This window comes from Kryptolebias marmoratus, linkage group LG2 (assembly GCF_001649575.2).
Source record: "Kryptolebias marmoratus isolate JLee-2015 linkage group LG2, ASM164957v2, whole genome shotgun sequence".
Taxonomy (NCBI): domain Eukaryota; kingdom Metazoa; phylum Chordata; class Actinopteri; order Cyprinodontiformes; family Rivulidae; genus Kryptolebias; species Kryptolebias marmoratus.
In genome coordinates, this window is record NC_051431.1 from 18,353,066 (window position 1) to 18,369,712 (window position 16,647).

The window sequence follows — 16,647 nt, forward strand, 5'->3', positions numbered from 1 at the left end:
AAGCTGCTTCTCCTCGTTTGGTTCTGGTTCTGGGGATGCAGAGCAGTCCAGAACCAGAAGATCTGAGGGGTCTAGACGGTTGGTACAGCGATAACAGATCTTTAATGTATTGTGGTGCTAAACCGTTCAGTGATTTATAAACTAACAACAGTAACAACAGTTTTAACAATTAACATGGTTTCACTTCACTTCCAGTTCTCTACCAGACTTTACCTACCTACTTCTTACAACCTGCTATTATTTGCTGGACTGTCTCAGGCGTATCTCCGTCCAGAAGAGTGCAGTCCTAGGAACAGTGAAGACACTGCAAAGAACTATCACATTTCCAGGTCTCTGGCAGAGGACCTAAACTTGAAGTGAAAATACCACCGTCCTTGTGCAAAGATAGGACAAGCTGTGTGCAAAATATATTTTGATTTTGTTATGGTTTAAATCTTTAAAAAGTAATGCTTCAGAAGTATGACTGAAAGAATCACATAGTGAATGTTGAAAAGTTTTTCTAAATGAAAGAAATCTTCACGCCTTAAGCAACTGCAGGTTGTAAATACAAGACTATTGTTTACATCAAATTGTTTTTGTTTTTTTTTGCATTAATGAAATCAGTTTATGACAGATTACTTAATTTGAATAAATCAAGCTAAGTGTGGGATTGTAATTCAGCTGCAACAAAGTGCCAGCAGTTTGTTTTGGGGAAAATTGGCTTTTACATTAGTTCTCTAATTGCAATCACACCTGTTCACTTGCTAAAAACTAATTACAAGTTTTGATACTGTAAAATAAAACCTTTTTTATATTGGAACATAAAATGTAAAATAAGACAAATTGTAAAGTCTCACAGTCAGTACACTACAGCTGATAATTCAGTCTTTAACTACATTACATTTGAAAGACCTGTTAAATTCAGGTAACCTGCTCCCACCTCATATTCAAAGCGTACTACTAACTGAGCTGTGAACTAATACTGACTGGCCAGCTGGTATAGTTTATAGTTTGATCTGTCAACCTATACCACCTCATTGTTTCCTGCTTTGCAAATTTAAAGGATCATTGTTTAAAGAAACCTTTCATGAAAACAATCAATGTTTTATTTTTTATTTAATTTTTGCTGTGCTTGACAATAAATTTATTTTATTTTTTTTTAATTAATTTTATCTTTATGTAGTCAGGTTGCTCAAGTGAGAATTTGTTCTCATTTACAACAACTACCTGGCCAAAAGGCAGCAACAATGGACACAATAAAACAATACAATAGTCATACTCATATAACAATAAAAGCATAAAAAACCTGGAGACTGTAATCACACAAGTCCAAAGAATACATCAGTGGTATCAATGCAACAACCTATGGGAACGGTGGGCATTTAACTAATAAGTACATTTTTCAGTGGTCAGTGTTGAAGGAATAAATGTTTGAAAATTCGGAACTTTAATTATTTATTTATTAACTTTGGCTTTGCTATTTCTCACAATTTACAATCTGAAGTTTTCTACTTTGGGTAGCTTTAGAAAGAATAGAGCCAACCATGCTCTTTTAGTAGTTTGTACAGTGTTTTATAAAGAATCCCATTCATCATAATGACTTTATTTTATTTCAACCATATGGAAGTTCTGATTTGCTAATCGTCATGCAATTAATCATTAACTGAAGCTGGCAATAAAAAAAGTGAAATACTGTTGAGAATTAGCCCATATAAACAACGGTTAGACTTTTAAAACAATGAAAGGAAACACACATGAACTGACACACAGTTAAGTTGTTTATGGTGCCAGTGTAAAGAAATTCAGATCTGAGTGTCACTGATGTTTTATTCACCTCACTGGACATCGTAATGCTCAGCATTTGCATCTGTGGGATCAATGTTTTATAGACCTTAGTTTCAGTTTTTGACTTAAAAGGAAATTGAACCAAAAACATGGAGCAATACAAACTATTCATGGCTGAGATGAGAAAAATGTTAACATTCAAAAGGATACTATTTGCTAAAATATTGCTGAGTGCTAGATAGTGCTTAGTGTGCTGTGTCTTTTGTTGTCAAATATGAATACTGTTGGCCTATTTCTTAAAAAAAAAAAAAGCCCTACAGAAGTAAGAGGAGTTTTGAGCCAAGTGTTTCACTAAGCTCCCTAAAATCATCTCCAATGAAAATAACTGTACTGTCATGTATTTTGTATTTTGACCAAAACATGTCAGTCGTTTTAGGAAGAACTAAGAAAATTGTGTTGAATTGTAACAAATAGGCATAAACTGTTGTTTGAGCAAAATAGCACGTTTCCTACATTTTCTTGGGCAAAGGATGCTGACAATAGCTAGACTGAACCAAGACAATGGGATTTTAAAAACGTGTTAGATTACTGTATTGATTTTGTTTTCAGATGCTAAAAAAAGAAAAATAAATTCTTCCACTCAGAAAATTCTATTGTTACTCCAAGCTTGGGTTCTCTGCCAGTGGCCTGGGAGCTTGAGGGTTCTGCGCAGTGTCTCAGCTGTTCCTAGGACTGTGCTCTTCTGGCCAGAGATCTCTGAGGTTGCTCCTTGGATCTGTTGGAGCCACTCTCCCATTTTGGAGGTCACAGCCCCAAGAGCTCTGATTACCAATGGCACCACTGAGGCCTAGACTTTATATGACTTCTCTATTTCCTCTTTTAGCCCTTGGTATTTCTTGAGCTTCTTGTGCCCTTTCTTCCTGATGTTACAGTTGCTTGGGATTGCTACATTTATCACTACTGCTCTCTTCTGTATCTTATCTATCACTACAATGTCCAGTTGGTAAGCCATCACCTGTTGGTCAGTCTGGATCTGGAAGTCCCTCAGTATCTTAGCTCTGCCATTCTCCACCACATTAGGTGGAGTGTTCCACTTTGACTGTGGGACTTACAATTCATACTCGGTACAGATGTTCCTGTACACTATTCCAGTACTTGGTTATGGTGTTCTATGTATGTTTTGCCTGCCTGCATCTTTCATCTTGCTACTATGTGCTGGACTGTCTCAGGGGCATCTTTACATAGCCTGCATCTTGGATCCTGTCTGGTATGATATACCCCATCATCTATTGCTCTTGTGCTGAGGGCCTGCTTTTATGCTGCCATCATTAGTGTCTCTGTGCTGTCCTTCAGTTCAGCCCTTTCTAGCCAATGGTAGATCCAAAAAAGGGGAAAAAAATAAAAACAACTGAACTGGTAGGATTTGGTAGCCACTGGTAGGATTTGTTGATATCTGCGACTTCCTCATTCTGCCGGTGGTACATGCTGTACAGGGACTTATCTTTCCATGACTGTTCCTCTTTTTCCTTTTCCACATTGAGTTTCTGCTGTCTGAGACATCCACTTAGCAGATCATCATTAGGGGCTTTCTTCCTGATGTACTCCAGGATTTTGGTTGTTTCATCCTTTATAGTGTCTAAGATTGCTTACTAGTCCTCTGCCCCCCTCCTAGTGTACAGTCTCAGGGTGCTGGACTTAAGGTGAAACCCTCCATGCATTGTGAAGAACTTTCACTTTTTGATGTCAGTGGCTTCTATCTCCACCTTTGGTCAAGTTATTATACCAGCATCTGATGACTGGCACTGCATATGTATTGATGGCTTGGACTTTGTTCTTGCTATTCAGCTGACTCTTTGGGACTTGTGTCATTCTCTGTAGGTATTTGGTTACATAGCTACTTGTACCTACTAAATACAAACCCTCCAAAATTGTATATATCTATACAGATCTCTCTCTCGCTCTCATATATGTATGGTAGCACTTTATGATAACTACACCTTATTTAGCCTTATTTAATCATTAATAAAATATTAATTAACCTTGAAAACATAATTAATTAAGGATGATTCATACTTAATAAGCTAATTAACACATTAGTGAACACATTTAATAATGCTTTACCCTTTAGTCAAAATCATGTTATATTACTTTATTTTGAAAGGAGGCAGTTTTCCAGAATGCTGGTGTAGATTCTCAGTCATCCAGGACATGGTAAACCCAAAAAAGTTTAAGAACAAAGTCAACTGAACGTCTTCTTTTCCAGAAGCCTAATAATGTTTAAGTAGTTGTTCTGCCTCTGGATCCTCTTTAATTGCAAAGGCATTGTTGGCCCTAAAATGTTTTCATCGTCACCTTCTTCTTTTTCTTCTGGTATGATTTCCACAGGTGACAAGGAACTTCTGGCCTTTCAGGATTTGTCTACATTAACAAATATCTAATAAAGTATAAATAGTCTTCACTTTAGAAGCGTTTTGGAAGGTTAGAAGGAGTTATTTTAAACATTATCTAACCATTAGTACATGGTGTGAAAGTACATTTATATGAGCATTTACATATATAAGAAGGGATGAGTATGTTGGTTTTGGAAGTTAATAGTCTTCATTGGTAAAGCATTAGTAAATGTGTGAATTTATAGCTTACTAAGTATAAATCATCCTTAATTAATTATGTTTTCAAGGTCAATTAATCATTTCTTAATGATTAAATAAGGCTAAATAGGGTGAAGTTAGTAAAAAGTGCTACCATATATGACATTGCAGCTGTAAAACAATCACTAGTAGCTATGCACAGCCATAAGTGCTATACTATTCTATTACTTTTAGTATAAATATTCATTATTCTGAATATTTGTCATTATTTTCTATCTCTAAGCTTCTTTCGGAGAGTATAAAAAAATAGACCTTGGCCTTACACAACCCCCACACACACACCCAACACACACACCCACACCACTGACCCACCCACACACACATACACACAGAGCCATTCATACTAAGTAAAAAAGGAGGGGTGATGCCCTCTGACTACAATATATCCTGTGGTATATAAAGTGCTATCTCACTTGAACCAAACATCACTTTTCCCCGAACACCAAAGAGAGCCAAGGTAAGGTTACAGGCTGTTAAGCCATTCAGTTATTACAGCTATATTCTACAATAGGTAATCATTCTCTACAGTAAGGATTAGTGCCTTTCAAGATGATAAGCCTGATTTACAATAGGATACTGAAACATAATTGTGAGGCTAAAAAAACTTCACCTCTAATTATAAGTTAGTGTATGTAAATACTAAGGTGTTCGTATTTTACACATTTCTTTACACATTTACAATAAAGAAACTGCTCACTGTCTGGTGGCAACTTTTATGCAAATATGAATATCGCTAGTTTATATTCAAATAAAATATTAGATGATATTTTAGCTGACTACAGCCACAGAGAGCTATTTATTTGTTAAATGTGTGGTTATCCATGTATTAGAATGTCTGGTTGGAGCAGTAAAGTGATACACTGTGTGGAAGTTATTTTTAGTCACACAGTTCAAGCTAGAAGACTAGCGAGTCTGCAAAAGGGTTTGTACTATATCATGGTTATTGTATCTTTCTCTGTATCTGTGTGATACACTGCTTGATAGCTGGCATTTTTTTCCACGTTTCTTTATGATGTGCAGCTTATTGCAGATGCACAGGGGCATGCACACGCTTGGCTCTCTGACTTTCTGAATGCCCTCGCCTGTTCTTCACAGCACATTAAACAAGATGGCTATAAGCCTCTGAAACACCCAAACAGACAAATACCCACACAAACTTACTGTCATTCACCTTGTTTTTGTCTTGAAAAGTTTACTGGGTGAAACTTAATTACTTGACTGACAGACAGACAGATAGATAGACAGATAGACAGATAGATATTTGTCCTCAGTATCTTTTAGGCTGAAATGTCAGTGTATTGTATTGTAATCACTGCATATGTATCTGTTTTGTTTGTTTTTGTGTACCAGATGGGGAAGAGGAGGTGGTCAAGTTTGGAAATAACCCTTTTGGTGTTGTTTCTATTGATGACCGTGACGGCCATCACTATGATAGTTCTTTATGCCACGGGAGAACCTGGTGTCATCAAAGATGGTAGGTGAATCATTTTGAACGCACTGAAAGTTACAATAGCTGAAAAAATTGTTGTTTAAAACAGAATACAAAAGCACTACAACAACAAAAACAAGAAATCTCCCCCAAATGTTTAAAATAATGTTCTTGTCAGTAAAGACTATGCTGTCGTTTTGATGAAGACATGACTAGAAAGAGTGCTATGTTTACGTAAATAGGTTGCTGTATAAAAAAACAAGTTGTTGAAACATTTTTGCTTTTGAATCACCATTCCCATGACTAGGAATTACACCACAGAACACACTGCCTAATAATTCACCATTGGAAAATGAGTTATCATATTGATGTTTAAATTTTTTTGTTCTTTAAACAGACTTCTCATCTCTTTTACAGAAACTAAAGATCCATTTGTTCCTCAGTGTCCCACCATTCAGCTAGCTGAGAGAGTAGACTGTTTCCCAGATGCAGGAGCGTCAAAGGTATGAGTCAACTTCATCTCAAGTAATGAATATTTACTTATCTATGATCAAGTAAGGCTTATTCATAAATTGTTTTTCTAACTCAGTATTGTTATCTAAAGCAGATATTATGTTTGCTCTTTAGTGGTTTGGAGAAGATCCTCAGAAGTGATAATAACACTGTTGATAGAAACAATAATGTCAATGTGGATAATGGTAACAATAGCAACAATATCTATTCTAAACAGGAAAAATGTGAGCAGCGTGGTTGTTGCTGGAGCCCTCTGGATGAGAAAAATGTTCCCTGGTGTTTCTTCTCCACCAACCATGGATACACAGTGCAATCAATTGAACAGCCAAACTCTTTTGGTAAATCCACATTTCCACCTTTTTCTGCAGTCCTTTCATACTCATGTGTACCTACTGGTTCACATATTTGGCTTTCCATTTAGTTTATTTTCTGACTCCAATTGCTTCACATTCTCTCATTCTGACTATCTTTGTTTTCCCTTTTTTCACTCACTTTGCCCTAGGCATGACTTTCTGTGAAATAAGACATGGATGGCATATCAGAAAACATGATTGACTTTGCAGCATGCAGGTTTTTCCATTTTCTGCTTGATCTCTCTGCCTAATGTGAACTTAGATATTTTGTAAAGAAAAGGAAAAAAAAAAGAGTTGGACATTTTATAATAAATTTGAACCACAATTTTTTTATATTGTTTACAAAGTAAAGCAGCAATGATACATAAAAAAATGTGTGATAAAAACTTGTACCTTGAAAAGATAATACTCATCTTTAGACTGAAAGTTGTTATCAAAAATAAGTTGGCTTGGGACATGCTGAAGGATTGTAGCCAATGCTTGAAAAGGAAAGTAATTTTTCTTATCTAAGTTAAATTGTCTTATTTGAAAAGACAATAACACAGAAATAAGTTTAACCAAACAAGTTTTGACTTGACATTTTGACCTCTGTCTATCATTGATAAGAGTACAGCAGAGCAGAAAAGTTGAAGTGGACAAAAAGAAATGCAAAATAAAATCAATGAAGACAGAATATGAAAAAGAAGACCAACAAGCAAAAAAAAAAAAAAGTCAAAAAAGTAGGTAAGCAAAGCCAGATAGCAGTGTTATGTAAATAATTAAAGGTAACTTTCTTTATAAGGAAGTATAACCTGTTAAAATCAGCTCTTTGGATGTGATTAGAGGGAAGTTAGGAGGTTTGTGAACACACTGAGTAAATATAACAGTGTACTTAGGTAATTTATAACAATTTATAACAAAACAGCAATTGATGGGTGAAGTAAATCACATTGCAATGGGCAAACAGAACTTTTCCACACAAATAGAAAGAAAAATGATTGTGTGGAGGCACCTATTGGGCTTAACCCTTCTGAAACCCTCAAAAGAGAGAGAGGTAGAAAAGCCCTTGTAACTTTGGGTCAATTTGACTCAGAGGCCATGGCAGGGTTAAGGTGATTATTCAATGGGATAAGATCTAAACTCTGTAAAATGACTAACACATTTGGGAATACAAGTCTTCCTCAAGGGGTCAAACACATGTCAATGAACGTTTGGTACTTTTTTTCTACATGACTAAAAAAAATGAATATTTCACAATCCTCACTTGCGGCCTACACATTAATGATAACGAAAGAGTCATTTTGGAAAGTTTAATCTTGACCTGTAGACAAGATATTAGCAATGTTACTGGAATCATTGTCATATTACTTGATAACCTTTGCTTTACCTCACGACAGTATCAAAGAGCATTATCATTCCCAATAATCCAAGTGGCTTTTAACCAGAAGGTATAAAACTGTTCTTAAGGTTACATGGAGAAGATTACAAACTGCTTAGATTGCACTAGATTTTTTTTCCACTTTCAAAAAAAAAAATCCAAAAAGCCCTCCTTAGAAATAGCACAAAGACTCAGGACGTTCTAAGTTTTATATCTGGTCTCTAATCATCCCAAAATATCATTTTTACCACGTACACTGAAATGGGAAGAAAAAAAAAATAATTTAAAAAAAGCTTCTAAATTTGTAGAAAACAAATAACAGAAATTCAAAAAAATGTTCTTATCACTCAATATAAACAACCGAACAGCACCACTGAACCATTCTTATGTGGTTAAATTGGTTACCATATATTAATTTATTAATTTGTGAAATAACTTTTAAAAACTGAATTGTTTAAAAATTAATTCACTCTGTTTTACAACATCAAGTATCATGTTCTCATGGATTTTATTTTGCAGTGATAAATGCCCAGCTGAAAAGAATGCCCTCTCCGTCTCTGTTTGGTGCGGATATTGAGCAGTTGTCATTTCATGCAGAAATGCAGACCAACAATCGACTTCATTTTAAGGTGAGCACTTATACACTCCGGCTAGGTCTTTTTCTCTCTCTTAAAATGCAAGATAAGGACAAAAACAGAAATAAGGTGTACATAAAAAGGTGTGGAAATGACTGTGAGATAAAAGGTCGTGCTTCAAATACCTGAACGGTTGTTTCTTTTCCCTCAGATGTTTGATGCCCAGAAGACAAGGTACGAGGTCAATCATGAGCACATCCATGGTGTCCAGAGTAACCCATCCAGCCCTATCAGCAACACGTTGGAGATCACAAAAAACCCCTTTGGCCTCACTGTGCGCAGACATGAGAACAAAAAAGTCCTGTGAGTGTTAACTATGAATGGTTGGTGTTAAAACCTTACAATGACAGAAAACAGTATAAGGAGGACTACAAATGCATAGACTATCAAACGCCATATATGCTGTTCATTTGAGGAAAATACATTTGTAACATCTTTCAAGAGAGATGAAGGAGTTTTATAAGTAATGAGTAATGAAATAAGTAATGAAAGCTGCTGTAAGATGACACTACAGGTTGTGTGCAGAAAATATTATTTGATTGTTTTGCTGTTGATCAGGATAGTTGCTGTGAGATTGAAGAACTGAAACTGAAAGCTGCCAAAAACGTGACCTTGGTTCAGGATTTCTCATTTGTCTAAAATCATTTAAGGCTGTTGTGTTAAACATGTCAGCTTATTATTTAAGCTGCATTACTTAAGAGTGACTCGTTATTGTTACGTAAGTCAGATGATAATTATGTTGAAATCAACCAAGGGAACACTCGGAAGGACACTGGCGATGTCATAGCAATCACCTACCCCTGAGAAATGTTACGCTTGGTTCACAGTCTCATAAGGCACTCAGCTTGTATTGTTATTACTGCTCTATTTAAAAAGAAAGATTCTTGTGAAAAACTAAGGCGAGGAAGGAAAATACCAGAAGCAGAGCACACACTAATTGATGTAAACAGCATTATTATAACAAATATCTGTACTATTACAAAGATTTTCTTTTTCCAGTCTAATGTGTATGAATACCTTTTCATTGTATTTGAATGAAAGGAATTCAAGGTTTTCTCTTCAGCTGCTTTCAGTGCAGAGCTGCATGGCATCTCAGTTGTAAACTAAATAATTTTCAGAGTCAGAGTGCTTCAAGTCATTTACACTCCCCACTTATAGCCAAGATATGAACAGTAAAGTAGCGGGTCTTTCTGACACTCTTGTCTCTCCCAACATTTCACCCAACCTTGACCCTGGACATTACACTTGAGATTAGCTGGCAAACATTACCAGATGTTTAGGTTGTTGTAACATTTGTTCACTTTTATAGCCCAGCCTTTATGCATTAGCTTTATCAGTAATCTGTGAAGTATTCAAATTATAGGTTAACTTTATATACTTGATACAAACTTATAATGATTTAGCTCTTTCGCAGCTTTTATGTGATCTAGAAGCATTTTTTAAATTTACTTTATAATCTTTTTTTAATGATAGATGATATTCATATAATGATCTAAGCAGCACACTATCAGTGATAAATCTGTGAATGTTCATAATTGGTGAGGTTTACAGATTTACTTTTATTTGGCTTTTAAAACCATAAAAAGTCATCATGTCATCCATAAAAACTGCAGTAATTGCACCAGTATCAAGCTTCCCATGGTTTTAGCCATGCGTTTTCATGATTATTCATTAACAGTATATATTTACTGCATCAACAACCTTTGCTTGTATGTTCCAGCAGCTGTTTGCAGTGTCAGTATTTTGACTACCAGCGCATGTCTTATTTTGAAGAAATGCTGCCCAGAGGGCTTATTAGAGCTTGATAAGATGTCTTCTCCTTGTTTTTTTTTCTCTTTGTAAAAGACTTTTAACAAGTCCTTGTCTCATTTCTGCTCTCTCCTCTTGCTGCATTGTACTTCTACTTTCTTTCTTCCTCATTCCACATTTTCTCTCTCCTCTCCTCGTCATTTTCCAATGCCATCTTTTACTTCCTTTTGTTGTCTAAATTTCATCATGACGTGTGTTTTTCCTGAACACGCTTAGGTTTGATACCACCATGGCTCCACTGGTGTTCGCAGACCAGTACCTACAGCTGTCTGCTAAACTTCCATCTCATAATATCTATGGCCTTGGAGAGCATGTGCACACCAGATATCAGCATGACACAAACTGGAGAACCTGGCCCATTTTTACCAGAGATGCTTTTCCTAATGGGGTAAGAGCACATAAAGACACCTATCTAGACATAATGTGTTCTCAAAATCCTATCTTAAGTCTGAAATATGTGCATAACTAGCATGTTTACACATGATTCATCCATCTACGTATTCTACTTCTTGCAAGGCTGATAATTGAATGTCTCACAAGCTGATTAGGCAGTGTAGTCTCTCTCTCGCCCTCGCTCTTTCCCACACACACTCAGTCCCACATCCCTTCTACAACTCACAGCTCTTCCCCCCTCTCTGCTTTCCCTGCAGGGAACACATAACCTCTATGGACACTATCCCTTCTTCCTCTGTCTGGAAGATGAGAGTGGGAAGTCATTTGGGGTCTTCCTCCTGAACAGCAACGCTATGGGTATGAATAAGCACTCATACATACTCACACGTAGACGCTTTTCTATAAAAATTCACTGTCCTCAGGGATGTTCTTGCGCCTGAAAACACACACTATGTGATGGCAGCAGTGTCTTTCAAAAGTACAGTTTACTTCAGTGGCATACGACATACTTATACATAGACATAAGAAAATATATAAATCCTCACAGCTCCAGTCGAAATATGGAAATACACACTGTAGTATATAATACGTTCTGTGTATGCATTTACTGGGTAAGAAAATAAATAAAAAAATATTAAAAATGATTTCAGGAGAAATGAAACTCAAGTTATGCCTCATCCCAAAATCCCAAGTAACATTTCCTCTTCTTCTCTAAAAAACTGTGCTGACAAATCAAAGAGAATATTTTATGCTTGAAGACGACTGAAAAGGATAGAAATACTTACTAACATTTTTATCTAATTTAAATTGTAATTTCAAAGCCTTCCCCAAAACAACACATACATGTAATTATATATATACATATATATATATATATATATATATATATATATATATATATATATATATATATATATATATATATATATACGAATAAAAGAATCACAGCAATGATGTTAGGATGATGTTAGCTTTTTTTCATATTTCATATTTAAATTTCAGAGGTGACTCTGCAGCCTGCCCCAGCTGTATCCTACAGAACTATAGGAGGAATCCTTGATTTCTACATTCTTTTTGGAGATACACCAGAACAAGTGGTGCAAGAGTTCCTTGAGGTGATTTCTTTTCTTTAAATCCAAAACAATGCACAGAGCACATTTTCTCTTTGTTGCATGAATCTGGTTTGCTTGAGGTATTTTTGGTACAGTGACAACATTGAATTTATGTTCAACCATGTTCTGCAGCTCATTGGGAGGCCAGTCATTCCTGCCTACTGGTCATTGGGATTCCAACTTTCTCGATGGGACTACGGGAACCTGACTGAAGTCAAAACAACTGTGGAGAGAAACCGTGCTGTGAGCCTCCCATATGTAAGATCAAGTTTACTTATCTCTATTGTCTTTTTTTTTGTTATATCTGACAGTATTTTTATCCACATTACCACCAAATCAAAATACAGAGAAAGAGTGTTCATAGCATATCTAAAGATTTTATCAAAACAATTGCAGATTTTTTTTTTCTCTCTTATATGCCATTTACAATTTCCTCTAAGTTATTAACTTTTTTTCAGCAGATGATTGAAGTTCAATAGGGACAAAATCAGGATAATTGAGACAGACAAGTTAAAACTGCCTGCGTGTTGTTTGGGTTTCTAGGGCACAAAAGAAATAGTGGTCATGTGCAAAAAAGGCTGCAATATCTTTTTTATTTTATTTTTCTTTTTTCTCCAAGAGCTGTGTATGTCAAGTCCTCAAAAAGAAAAGAAAATAAATCTCCACTTTCAAAGTTGTTCTTAAAAATCTAAGCTTTTCTGACCAAAACCACTTGTCTGTGTGTTGATAGGAGGTAGAAACGCACTGGAAAATCAATTTTAAAAAAATGGTGCGGTGTAATCTGTGATGCAACACATTTAATTCAAAACTTAAAAAAAAACAAAAAAACAATTTATTTTGAATTTTTTTTAACAGTCACAAAATGATGACCAATGGCAGGAGAGAGGACTTAATTGCAGAACATTAGAGGCAGATGATTTTAAGACCAACCAAGTTCCATTAAAACAAACAAAAAAAGGACTTTGGAATCTATGCAGCAAAACAAAAAACAAAGTTAATACAAAAGAAAAAGTAGGAAAAAAAATACTTTATAAATCAAAACAATTAACAAAAGCCTGACTAGAAACAAAAACTTAAAAAAAGACATCACTCATAAATAGTAATCTTACTTTTCTATTTTTTTTTAATTATTTAAAATCCAAATGTGAGTGAATGATAAACTCTCATTATGTTAGATGTAATGCTGAGTCTGGGATCATTAATAAACAACCAATTTTTAGAGGGAGTACACATGAAGTGGTTTCACTGATACCAGTTTGTCTTTTCATTTGAGTTTAATCATTTTTCTTATGTCCAAACAGTCCGGAATTATTAAAGTTTTGAGGAAGGAAAATGAGGCCACCTTATGCTCCCCCTTATTTAAAGTTTCATCTGCCTATTCACCACTGTGTAGTTTCAGAGGCAATAGTGTCAACCACTATACTATCTGTGAAGACGTAATATGAAGGTTGAAGCAGGAACTCGACAGACAGAGTGATAGGAATGGCCTTTAGCTTAGATTGGGTAATCCAGCTCTCTGTCAAATAATGAAAAGTCTGCTGGGCTGTATAGGTTCAACCCCAGAACCACCATTTTTCAAGCGTCACTGGATGTTAGTGCTGATCAAAGATCAATTGACCAAGCTTCTTTTATTATCTCATTCATCCTGATCTGAATGTTAAAACTATAATCCCAACACCTTGTTGCTTCTGAGCTCAGTGATAAAAATCAGTTCTGGCTGACATTTTCAGGAAGAAACCTCACCACTTATCTTTGTCGGGTCTGTGAAAGTAAGCAACTGTGAGAAGTCCCTTTCATAAAGAAAACTGATGCTTGATGTATTTCTCTTTCCCTAATTGCCAAAGCAAACTGTATATCCATCTTTTGCGGCTCTGTGGAAGAGTCATGTGTTGCATCTGAATTGTGATTGCACCAATCAAGAATTTGGTAAGACTGCCCTGTTATTTAAAGATCAAATGCCAACAAATTTCCCGCCCATTTCCACATTTCCCTCTGATGATCTCCAATCCCTCTTTCAAATCCAAAACATTAGGCTGCAGCTGCTCCTTCTCTCGTTGTACTCAGGGATACGTCTGATAACTAACAGATAGACCACATTGGGTATTATCACATTCTCTCTAATGTGGCTGGAGCTGATTACCATTAGTGGAAAGATCTGGCAGAGTCCTCCAATCCATCTGTTCGAATGATATGAAGAAGAATTTGGCAGGCAGCACACAGAAACCAAGCATAAAGTCACACCCAGGCAAAGAAAAGGGAAGGAGACGAATGTGTTAACATTTCCACAGACATCTTGATGGTTTGAAGCACAACAGATTTTTTTTTTTGTTATCAGGTGCGCAAAGGTTCAAAGAGGTTGCTAGCAATTAAACTTTGACACTAAGAAGGCCAATGTTTTAGAGTATTTTTATCTGTGAGTTAGAATACACCATGTACAGAGGAGACATAGGAGTCATATCAAGATGCTAATCTTTAGTGAACACGCTTGAAGCATGAATGGTTTTAAGATTAATCAAAGGTAATTTCATAGTCATAATTCTTCTGTAAGTGACAAATATAATTTTGTTAATTGATAAAAGCTGTGCCTGCATTTTCAAGTATCCTCTGACAAGGACATCTAGTCTCTGTTAATCAGTAATGTGGGAAGTAGGGGGGCTCCAGGGGTTACAGCTCTTTTTATTGGTGGCTGAAGGTCATTGCAGCTCAACAGTAACTACTAAGAGTTACTAATATATATATATATATATATATATATATATATATATATATATATATAGGCAGAGGTGGGAACTAAAACATTGTTAGTTGTGGCACTGTTTTCAAGAAGAACAGAAATAAAAAAAACCTTTATGTACACACTAGCATTAGCATTGCAGCACAACTACTGAAAGTTCGAAAAAGTACCAGTTTAGAACTTCTACAGGCTTCAAAAGTATGTTTATTGATTTTTTAATTATTTTTTTTTTTGCCATGTGGAAACCCTTTAGATGAATAATGACTGTGAAATTTTTTTATGTCACTTCAGTTATTTTGTTGCTGAAATATTGCTTTGACAGTAGCCACTTTAATAAAAATTTCCTTTGTCAGTGAGTGATATTGTGCCACTGGTCCTTCAAAGAAAGTCTGGAAAAAGTTAAAACTACAGTGTCCTAGTATATAGAATACATAAATATACAATTGCAGTTCTTTGGACTAGTACCTGCTACGTATAGCTATAGTGCTTTGTTTGCCTGCAGATACCTAAAATAAGTCATATTCATGAAAGCCTGCAATTAAATAAATGTGAGAAGTCATACTGGCTATGAATATAGTCTAAAAAAAGACTATAAAACATAGTTAGATTTTTTTATGTTTAATTTATCAATAACCTCTGATTCCAACAGTATACACTCATTATATCTGTAAAACATTTTTTTTTCTTGTCCACATACAGGATATTCAATACACTGACATAGACTACATGGAAGATAAGAAAGATTTCACATATGACAAAGTCAAGTTTGCAGAGCTGCCTCAGTTTGCTGAATATCTCCATGAGAAAGGACAGAGGTACATCCTTATTCTGGTAAGAAGCACTCTATTGTTTATTAAATATTGGGAACACGAGACACAACAACAAATCAAACACCCAAGAGAAAAAAACAACAACAACAAAAAAATGCTTCAGGCATCTTTCATTTCAGAGTTTTGATGACTATTTTTTTCTTTTAATGACATAATTTCATTTTGATGTTTTTCAATCTATAATTAGGCTTGGCAGCTCTTGTTCTCGGGCACTTGCCATCATATAAAATCGAAAAGAAAGTGAATGTAATAATTCCAGTAATTCAGAATTCAAAAATGACTATTTTTTATGTATTACTTTAAAAGTGGACCTCAGATTGTTGCAGCATCATCTAAACATGGGTCTAAGTTAGCTTTGGTTCTCAAAATAAATACTCTCAACATCCAGTGACAGTTTCTTTCTAAGTTACTATTATGATGGCAGTGACTCACTATAGCTTGCAGCAAATGACTAAAATTCAAATTTTTCACACAAAATCTATCTTTAAATTGCGTTTATGTGCATTAATATTCTGATACATGTTATCCTTTGCTTTCAGGATCCTGCAATTGCCATCAGTAAGAGGGTAGGAGGTGCTCCATATGAGTCCTATGACCGCGGGACTGCCAAGAACGCCTGGGTCAAAGAGTCAGATGGCAAAACTGATCTAGTAGGAGAGGTGAGCTGAACTTGTTTCTGAAGGACAAGATTGTAAATAAAGCTGAATCATATAGCCCTCAACTTGAATTTGTGCAAAGAACAAGTAAAGTACAGGCTAAGCAGTTTGAATTTTGTGTAGCGCACTATTAAAAATGTTAAACTCCCACCACTTTCAATAACAACTTTTAACAAAACTTAAATGCAAATCATTTCATTTGTGCAGGTGAAAATACAGGCACAGGATTGATATACAGGTGCTGGTCATAAAATTAGAATATCGTGAAAAAGTAGATTGATTTCAGTAATTCCATTTAAAAAGTGAAACTTGTATATTATATTCATACATTACATACAAACTCATATATTTCAAATGTTTATTTCGTTTAATTTTGATGATTACAAATGACAACAAATGAAAATCTCAAATTTA

General features: G+C 35.3%; 1 protein-coding gene across 1 annotated transcript in view; it reads left to right on the forward strand.

Moving 5' to 3' along the window:
• The first annotated feature begins 4,796 nt into the window (after window positions 1-4,796).
• The window catches only part of LOC108240478 (maltase-glucoamylase, intestinal), a 70,533-nt gene continuing 58,682 nt past the window's right edge, over window positions 4,797-16,647 (forward strand). Inside the window, exons 1-12 of the mRNA XM_017423963.3 lie at window positions 4,797-4,869; window positions 5,763-5,886; window positions 6,259-6,344; window positions 6,572-6,692; window positions 8,584-8,693; window positions 8,851-9,002; window positions 10,725-10,896; window positions 11,159-11,258; window positions 11,904-12,016; window positions 12,146-12,271; window positions 15,447-15,578; window positions 16,117-16,236. Coding sequence (XP_017279452.1) covers window positions 5,763-5,886; window positions 6,259-6,344; window positions 6,572-6,692; window positions 8,584-8,693; window positions 8,851-9,002; window positions 10,725-10,896; window positions 11,159-11,258; window positions 11,904-12,016; window positions 12,146-12,271; window positions 15,447-15,578; window positions 16,117-16,236 — 1,356 coding nt within the window. The 5' untranslated portion in view covers window positions 4,797-4,869. The remainder of the gene's footprint in view (window positions 4,870-5,762; window positions 5,887-6,258; window positions 6,345-6,571; window positions 6,693-8,583; window positions 8,694-8,850; window positions 9,003-10,724; window positions 10,897-11,158; window positions 11,259-11,903; window positions 12,017-12,145; window positions 12,272-15,446; window positions 15,579-16,116; window positions 16,237-16,647) is intronic.